Source organism: Austrofundulus limnaeus, unplaced genomic scaffold (genome assembly GCF_001266775.1).
Source record: "Austrofundulus limnaeus strain Quisiro unplaced genomic scaffold, Austrofundulus_limnaeus-1.0 Scaffold19, whole genome shotgun sequence".
In the NCBI taxonomy this organism is placed as follows: Eukaryota; Metazoa; Chordata; class Actinopteri; order Cyprinodontiformes; family Rivulidae; genus Austrofundulus; species Austrofundulus limnaeus.
In genome coordinates, this window is record NW_013952421.1 from 2937899 (window position 1) to 2947187 (window position 9289).

Below are 9289 nucleotides of genomic sequence, written 5' to 3' on the forward strand. Positions count from 1 at the left end.
GAGAGAGAGAGAGAGAGAGAGAGAGAGAGAGAGAGAGAGAGAGGATAGTTGGAGGCTGGTGATGTGTCTAGCAAGCCAGTAACACAAGACTGTAATCAGTGGGAAGAGAGCCAGCTTCCCTGCCTGGGCTCTCAGCGCCCCTACTGGCTGCATGCTGTGCCAATCAAAGGCCGGTGGGAGGGGGAAGCAGGCAGACATGAGCGCTGATGTCACAGTCACATGGATTCTGGTGTGGTCATGCTCGGAGGCTGAGAGGCAGAGCTGTGCTGGCCAGCTGCTGCTGAGACAGCAGTGGAGGGCTTTGCGCTGCTGATAGTTTCTCCTCTTATGGACTCGAAGCCTAATGATGTATTTTGTGATTTCAGCTATGAAAGGTAAGAGCGGAACAATAATAAGTGCATGCTTTATTCACCCCCTCCTTCCGCCCGGAGTAAACAACATCCTGACACACTCACTGTATGGCTACAGCACACACTTCTCTTATGCATGCTTGCACATGCCTATAGTGATGTATTATTTTTTTTCTCCTCATATAAATTCATTCTCCCGGTTTTCAGAAGTGAGCAGCCATCCTGGTGTTTAGCTGTGTGCTCATGATCTGATCTGATCAAATCAGCAGCCACAAGAAAACTGTCACTTTCTGCAGGAGAAATATAACAAGAAGTCAATTTAGCTGACTCTGCCCAGCTTTTCAAATCATTTTTTTACACCTTTGGTTTTTATCATGTTCGACAAGAGTAATAGGACGTTTTAAAAACCAAATCCTTTTTTAAAAATAAGTAACTTCTTTTACGGGAAAATGCTTTTGGGGAAAAAAAAGTCATATCAATTACAATATCTCTTTGAAGTTATCTTAATTAATTTTTATGTTTTTACATTGCAAAGGGTTGATAAAAGGCTACAATTCTGACCTGCAGTTATGTCTATGTTTTGATGTTTTTATGGACGATAATTAAGAATTGATGAAATGATGCTGAAAGTCTTACGTGTCAAACCTGGTAAAAAAAGAATCAGTCAGATACATTTTGAAACCACCTTCTGATCCGATGTCTTTTATTTAAAAAATGCAATATATTACTTTATGAAGGGCTTTATTAAGTTACTAATTTTTATGCATAAAAATGTTTTTTTAAATAATAGTGAGTGTAAATGTGTTTTTACTTAACAAAAAACAAAGCTTTAAGTAAGTAAGTTAATTTGATTTAGAGAAATTCATTTAGATGAGACTTTCTTTTTCTTTTTTGTTTTTTCTTTTTTTACACTTTAATCATCAGTAGAAACCCCAGTCTCAGTGAATGTGTCCCTGTCTGCTCATTTTCCAGCTTTTCTGTCTCCGTTTCATTCTTCCTTTGCCCACATTGTTACTTTCAGTTTCACAGAGGTCGCACGGTGTCGTGACAGGATTCGGTGACATCGCGCAAAAATGAAATTAAATCGTGAACAAGCCGTATAATTGGAACCTCATTTATGTGGCAGGAGCTATTTCTTCTGGAAAATGATCAGTGAATTGGCTGAGCTGCACAATGACTTGCCGCCCTGGCACAAACTTACTTATTATGTAAATATTTTTTGGCCCAATCATCCTGGCAGAGCCTCTATTTTTTTATTTTTAAATTTTTTTTGAAAGAGGGGGTGCATTTTAAGCTTGTTTTTATCCTCTTAACTTCAAAATAATGCTAATATATTATAACAACTGTCTCTATAAGTCTCCGTGGCTTTGTCTCTGCACAGCACCCCCATCTATCCACCTCTCCCTCTCAGTTCAGCCTCTCTACCACACCACTGCCTCTCAAGTACCTAATTACCTGTAATGGAAACATCCCTCTCATTACCCCATGCAAATTAGCCAYCCTACTCAGCACAATTAAGATGAAAATTCCAATTACATCATTAAAGAAAGTTGTTTGATGTGTGGATAGAAAAGGTAAAAAGTGCTCCTTATTCAGAGTACATATAATTAACCCTTGAAAAAAAGTCCCTTTCTGTGGCAATGAACATACAAAATTGATGAAAGCCAGGCTTAGTGAGCCTCTGCGGTGCGTGTAGACAGGAAGCACATAGATATGTGATTTAGCGTGAGTGTGTACTAGACTGTGAAAAATGTTCTGGGGGGCCCTGGAGGAGATGAAGCCAAATAACTTGTGATAGGTGCTTTAAGGCTTTGTTAACAAGGCTGTAAATATTTGCTGTAGATTTGCCACTCTTTGTCTCTTTCTATCAATGGCCAGTTGAAGTGCCGCTCCACCTCGTGCTGCAGGCTCTCGCACATTACAGCAGAGGTTAACAAGATTGGCTATCATCCGGTTAGAGACTGAGGTCCTGTAAGACCAAAAGGGAAAGGAAAAAAAAATCAACTGATTAGGTTGAAGACAAAAATAGCTCTGGTCACCTACAGGGATTTAAAGGCTGATTTAAAAAGATTGTTTTCAGTTTTAAATTAATAGGAAGAAAAACATGCCCATAATAGGAATTTTGCTTAAAATAAGAAGTGCAATGCAAATTGCAGTTGTAGAAGTCACAATTTCTGCATGTATTTACATGTTTTAAAGCTAATTAACATGCTACATTACCATTAAATAATGAATAAATAACCAGTGCAGGAGAAAGACTTTCCAGAGYCACCAGATCAAACGAAAGGCCGAACTGCTTCAGCCATCGTTCGCCCCTTCCTGGCTGACTGAGGGGGTGGGCTGTGTCCCTACAGGTTATTAAGGAGTGTGAGATGTGCCTGTCTGAGCTGTGCACACTGAGACAAACATCCTGGCTGCCTAACTGTGTGTAGAGGGGCTGCTTAATGAGATATTGGCTGCCCATTGAGAGCATGGATTTTTGATTTGGCGGCAGAGAAGTTGGGAAGAGGGCGAGCTGCACTCTGGAGAGGAGAGCAGCCAAATGATAAGCACTTATTTCTGAAACCGATATGATTTACTGTATTACCTTTTTGGCTTAAGGCTGTTCAGTATTGTGAATTAAGTTATACATTTTATAAATACTTCTAATATTAATATTTTGAATGTCAACTAACATGTCATAATTCTTAGAATCTGTGATAATTAAAATAATCACATGATGAGGACTTTGGATTCGTCAAAATGGAACTTATTACAATTTAATAAAAACATAACTGCCAATAAAATTCACTAAATCAAACAAATTTGCTTGTTTTGAAAGTTTCACTACAACAGTGTTGATTACTATGGGATTTTTTATTCTTTCCTATCTGATTGTCCCCATCGTTACAGAAACAAAAAAATAAAAAAACCTGGGAAGAGTTTATAACTCGCGAACCTTTATCAGGCAGACAGCTCTGTCAGTCGTCTTGTCTYGTCAGTCATACTCTGCGGTTTTGACAGATTTGTTCCCATCACAGGCAAGGTTAAACGACTCTCCCCGCTATGTGGCCAGCCAGGCAGCGGCTCAGCAAGAAGCAGCCGAGTTTCCATCGGGTTTTCACGAGATGATTTTTCTTCATTCTAGAAACATTCACTCTCAAGTTCACTCAGGGTTCTCAATTTGGCTCTCCAGTCAGGTAAAACACCTAGCTGGGCTTAGTCAAATGCCTCTAACTTAAGGGTAATTTCCTACTTTACTTTCAGTCAGTATTTCAGGAGTCACTTTACAGATCCTTTGAAGTGTCTCCCTGTCATGCAGCATTTAACTGCTGATTGAATACTTCTTCTGTCAGCACTGGTTAGATAATCGTTCACCACAGTCCATTTTTACCCCCCCCCCCCCTTCCCTGTAGCTTCTTCTGTTGAAGATGCACAGTGAATATAGATGGGCTATTTTACAGCTCTTGTTCAAAGACTGCATGCTTTAGATCGAAGTGGTTTTATTTTAAAGATCTGCTCACAACCAGTTCACTGTAGATCAGCTTTATTCTGTATAATGTTTCGATGCAGTCGAACCTAATAAGAAARCAACCGACATTTCCTCTGTGATGCTTTTACCTTCAGATGCTTTGCCACTTGTGGTTTTGAAGTTAACAGTGGTTTAAGAGAGTGAAGGGTAAAGTTTTTCCCCTGTACTTTCATTCTGAGCATGTTTTTTCTTATCATCGTCTGTTTTATTTTTTTTTCCTTCTCTCTGTGAGCCTCCAGAGGGCTGTCCATTGGCTTTTTGAAGTTGCATCAAAGAGGAAATGGGGGAGAAAAAGCATTATTGATTTTGCGTTTTGTCTGACTCGAACAGCGAGGACAGAAAAAACATAAGGAGTTTAGGTGTTTGCAGTGGCCCAGCTCCGTCCCCTGTGAGCGAGCCGGAGGAAGAAGGGGTTGGAAATCAGACGGAAAAGGATCACCAGACAACACTGTTCCATAGAAATGTATGCAACGTGATTTTGCTTCTTTTATTACTCTTGTCTGTTCCAAACTGGAGAGCAAATCAAGCCAATTACTCTACATCTGGTTAGAAACTTCTCTTTCTACCTTACCTTGTCAGTTAACTGTTCCTTGTTGTCTATCAGGCGAGCAACTCCCAAGGTCTGACAGTGCTCTACAGTTGACCTGCTTTTCCATGAAACACCAAGCTGCTCTCGGTTGTAATCAGATCTCTTTGCAAGGCAAGCATGCTGTCAGCAGGCAAGAAGCCAACGAGCTTGTATTGTTTGTGTGGGTTATCGCCCTCATCCTCCTCCTGCGTCAGCCCAGCAGTGAAGATGAGACAAGAGACRAGTACTTCTTCTAGTGTTAATGTGACCTGGGGTGTCTGAGAAGGATYTCTGTGATAGCTGCTGATAAGAGCTTGTCACTGTGTCGCCTTATCCGGCACTTGCGTAGCAGATATGTTGCGATACAGTGTGCTCGTGTTTCGCGAAGTTCGTTGAAACAGACAATCCGCGCTCCACGTGCGAAAGGACACTTCGATTCTGTGTGTCGAAACAAAGTCTTTTATTAGCGGCAGCATCTCAGCAAAGGTTGGCTGGAAAATGTAAGGGAATGAGAGGGGAGGGGGTCAGAGGTCAYGGCGTACCAAGACACACTCCCCCTCTGCTCTGTAGAGAGCGCCGCGGCATCTCGCAGTCCCCGGTGGGAGGAGAGAAGGATGAAAAATGAGAGGCGCACGGAATTTTGATGAGACGAGGGAACAGGCAGCGTTATAACAAAGGTCGTCACAACATGTGCTCCGCCGCTTGATTACAAAAGGGAGAGAAGTGCGCGAGGCGTTTGATTACATGTCCCAGCAGAGGCCATTAGGGGTTCTTCTGGTAGGATGCCATCATTTACACTCATCTGATCTGGTGTGTGTGTGCGCTAATGAACAAACAGCAAAACGCAAACCCTCCTAAGCACTAGAGGGTGCTCTTCAAGAGCCACAAATTATTCGAAACTCCAGCGTTTGAAAGTCATGGCAGTTTCCCAACTTGTTCTTGACTGCCTGTAGTACTTCTATGATGCTAACACGCAGAATGTAATGGAGCAAAATTGGCTCTGCCTCACACCAAACTACAAAAAAAGGGATTTATCCTCACAGATAACAAAGGGAAACAGTCTTGCCAGTACAGAGTGAGATTGATTTGTATGCACATGCTTTTATTTGAAATAAAAGAAACGCTGCTTCAGTGCTAATTACTAAGATGAAAGAAAGAAGAATGTGCAAGGCAATGAACTTTGTTTAAAGGCACAGCGTATCGCTTATTCAGGGACACAACGCTTTAATGAAATACAAACCCATTTATAGTCGTAAGAAGTGCGATTTGAAATTGAAACTCTTTTTTTATTTTTACATAGAAATAAACAAAGAACTTTGTTTGCACCATTTGGTTTTACCATTCTAAGTTCGCAAGCCAGACATCAAAGACAACTACACAGTGTATGCTGTACAGAGTGAGAGACTGCATCCTTCCCAGCTGGAGCAATGGGGTTAACTGGATGTAGAGAGATCCTTGACCCATCTGAGATMAGCGCCCCACCCCCTCTCGCAATGTGGAAAATCTGATTGCTGATTATGAGTTTATTCCCCATTGTGCTCAGCCTTTTGCATGTCAGGATCCATCCCTCCCAAGCAGAACTGATTAAGGAGCTGGAGATGATGCTACAGCTTTCAGAAATTGCTGAAAGACTCTCAGAGAGCCTGGCAATCTGGAGTGCAGCTGGCAATCACCCACCGCTGACTCTTTCAGAGGCTTTTTTGGGGTTGTTTTGTTGTTTTCAAGTGGGTTTTCTGGCATATTGTTGTCTTTGTTCCCCTGGGCTTCTTGTTTCTGGATGAGAGCTTTCCTAGTGCTGAGCACAGGTCCTTGTCAACCTGGATGCTCAGCTCAGCCTAGTCCAGCAACCGCAGTGTCAGCAAAGACTCTCGCTCAAAGTCTCAGGATTTGCTTATGATCGGCCTCTTACAGCAGCCTAATTTGTGTAAACGGAGGATGTTCATTCCTCATGTAAAAAACTTTTTTTGCTTCTTTTCAGCGTTCAACACTGAAACAAAACAATGAAAAACAAAAGATAAAGACTCCTCACAAGTGTATCCTCAATGTAAACCTTTAAAGGTTTCTGTGCATTTCAGTGGATTTCTGTCACAGGAGAGAATAGTTTTCTAGCAAAAAGACTGTGCGACTGCTTTATTTGCTTGCAGGGATCTGTCACTTGGTAACAAATCAGCAGCTGCCATCTCCAAATTTTTATTTTGTCAGTAGTTGGAGGGTAGAGGAAGACAATCCTCTTCTTACTATGCTAATAGCTGTTTTTTAAAGCCTTTAATGTGTGACTTGGGGCAACAAAGGATGAATCTGCCCAAACAGAGCATTTTCATCACTGGAAAATACTCGAAAAACTGTACAGCCCATCGTTAATGACGTCCTACAGTCAAACATGTCACCAGGAGTTTTCCTTCATGTTGCCTGAGTGCTTAAATGTTACGTTGCCTATATAAAATGTGAATATTACATTGAGCACTGTCTATGTACTACTGTTAGGCTATAAACAGACTAAAACAAATGATGTATGTCTTGATAAAAAAAAGTTTGTGTCCCAGATACCAAGCCGTCTTTTTACTTAGCATCTCAGTATGAAAACAACCTTCGGCAATGCTCTTTCTTTGTTATTTTTATTAACATTTTTTCTAAATTCTTTTTTGCTCTTCAGCATAGTGTAGTATGTTTTTTAGCAAAATAGTCACGTTATTATAAATACAAAATAAACTTTTTTATAAAAACTTCGTAATAGTTTCAAAAAGTGCAGCATGGTTTTATGAAACAAAGACCTTTGTTTACATGTTAATCTCTGGAAACATTAGCATTATTTTTGCACTGTTGATTGTGGCAAATTATCATAAAATACCAAATTGACGCACAAAATGCTTTTTTTTTTTTTTTTTGGTGCATGTAATGTATAGTTTCTGCTCCAGGCAAGGTTGCCAGATAGTAATTTATGAACTATTGTGTCTTACTTACCGTATTGTTGCTTTATAATTATTGTACAGGCTTAGTGAGGGTGCACTTTGTTGTGATTCACAGTTTGTGGAATCAGTCTTTTACAGATTTTTTTCAACCCATCTACAAATCCCTGAAATATCACGAAAACCAGAAATACAGTATAGTAAAGAACTCTCTTTCTCTCTCGTGCTTTTTTGTTTTCAAGCTAAACTATTTAGAATATAGTTTGCAAATTTTGTGACATAAATATTAATATAAATTCAGTACCTGACTCATGCCCTTCTAACAGTACCGTGTGGTGTGTAGCTGCTGACTGATTAACCACTAAACGTGCTGTAGGCCTTTTATTTGCATTTTCTTTCACGTTTTGCTGTTACTCTAACCCGGATTTACATTACTTGCGTTCTGTCTCCGCTCCGCTCCACTGCGCAGGTCGCAACTGCACCAATTCAAGTCCAGTTTACACCACCTCTGCTCCGCTCTGCTCCGACAGACGTGCAGGAAGCAGATTGCGCGATAAATTCAGTGATAAATGTGGAAGTCACAGCAAAAAATAATTAATTCTGTCAAAGACGAACTCCAAACACAGCTGAAAACGATGATATAAAGGCTTTTGGTATCTGTGGTTGAAACTGTTTCGCTGTCGTCTTTCTGAAACTTCTGATTTCAAAATAAAATCCACGTGTATCGTGTGTCCACACATATGCTTCATGCTACGTTTCCATCTGCTTCCCAAACAGAACGATACATTCTGACAGCATTCGTGTAGAAATATATCCGTATATTTATTAATATAGCTGCAATTTCGACATTATTCCGACAAATTGTTCCACCGAAAAGTGTCTTATTTTGAAAATATGGATGTTGTGCTCGTTTCTTTTCCTTTTGGTGCGACGTAATCTTTAAAAACTGACTCGGGCGCAGCTCCATCGTCCGGCAAAAATAGGATCTGTTCWAATTTTGACGGATCGCCGTTCRCTCACCGCCTCCCTGCGCAGCCGTGCGCAGCCAGTGTAAACACTSTCATTGATTRYAATGGGTGCGTATTTGCTGCGGAGGTYGGWCYGGAGCAGAGAGGAGACGGAACGCAAGTAATGTAAATTAGGGGTAAGAACWTAACCCCTGCAAAAATTGTGGCTTCACTGTACGGTATCTCTAAATGTGCCTGTGCAGAAAAACAACTGGCTCAAACAGATATGATTTCACACCTCGGCAGAGGGTCTCTCCAAAACCTCTGCTCTGAAACCTCGATTCAAAAAGATTCAGTTTCAGAGGAAATGAGTGCCATTGTCGTGTACATGAATGACCGAACCGCAACAGAAATTCCACTGTTTCTCTCAAAATTGTTGTGGTCTAAACTGGGCCTAAAATACAGTGAAAACAAAGTGAATATATATATTTTTTTAACTTTATAACCCTTAGCCAAGACATACAAGTACATCAAAAACAAAATAATCTACTGTATAACAAAATCCTAAACTAARTGCGTAACATAAAACCATAATCGTTCTGTAATTACACTATACGCAGCATTTTGTTACATAATGAGATTGAAGGCAGCACAAGACTGCTGTCTTTATTGTCTCACATTAATTCAGTGCTGAGGTGCTGTTGTTTTATCAATGTGTGGAAAATAGAAGAGAATACCTGCTGTGCATAAATTATCAGTGATATTAAATATAGCTGCAGCGTTTCCAAAATAGATTTGATAATGAGTGACTGCACTGACATGCTAATTAGTTGTGTGCTAATAACCTTAGTTTGTGTCATTACTGCTGAGGTAAAACAACAAGACTTCAGCTGTAAAAATATGTACAATCAGCGACCCTAGTATTAGTTATTAACTAAAGTCTTTTTAAATTGATATTTGGACTCTTCAAGTATTATATCTATCTATCTATCTATCTATCTATCTAT

The 9289-nt window shown here is 40.2% G+C and overlaps 1 protein-coding gene across 2 annotated transcripts in view; it reads left to right on the plus strand.

Annotated features, from left to right (window-relative positions):
- Positions 1-9289, plus strand: part of roraa (RAR-related orphan receptor A, paralog a) — a 222934-nt gene that overhangs the window by 171352 nt on the left and 42293 nt on the right. The window contains exon 1 of one of the 2 annotated variants that reach the window (XM_014003600.1): positions 11-374. The exons of the other annotated variant lie outside the window; for it this stretch is intronic. Within the exon in view, the coding sequence (XP_013859054.1) occupies positions 344-374 (31 nt within the window). The 5' untranslated portion in view covers positions 11-343. Of the gene's footprint in view, positions 1-10; positions 375-9289 lie in introns of those variants that run through there. 2 annotated transcript variants of the gene reach the window in all.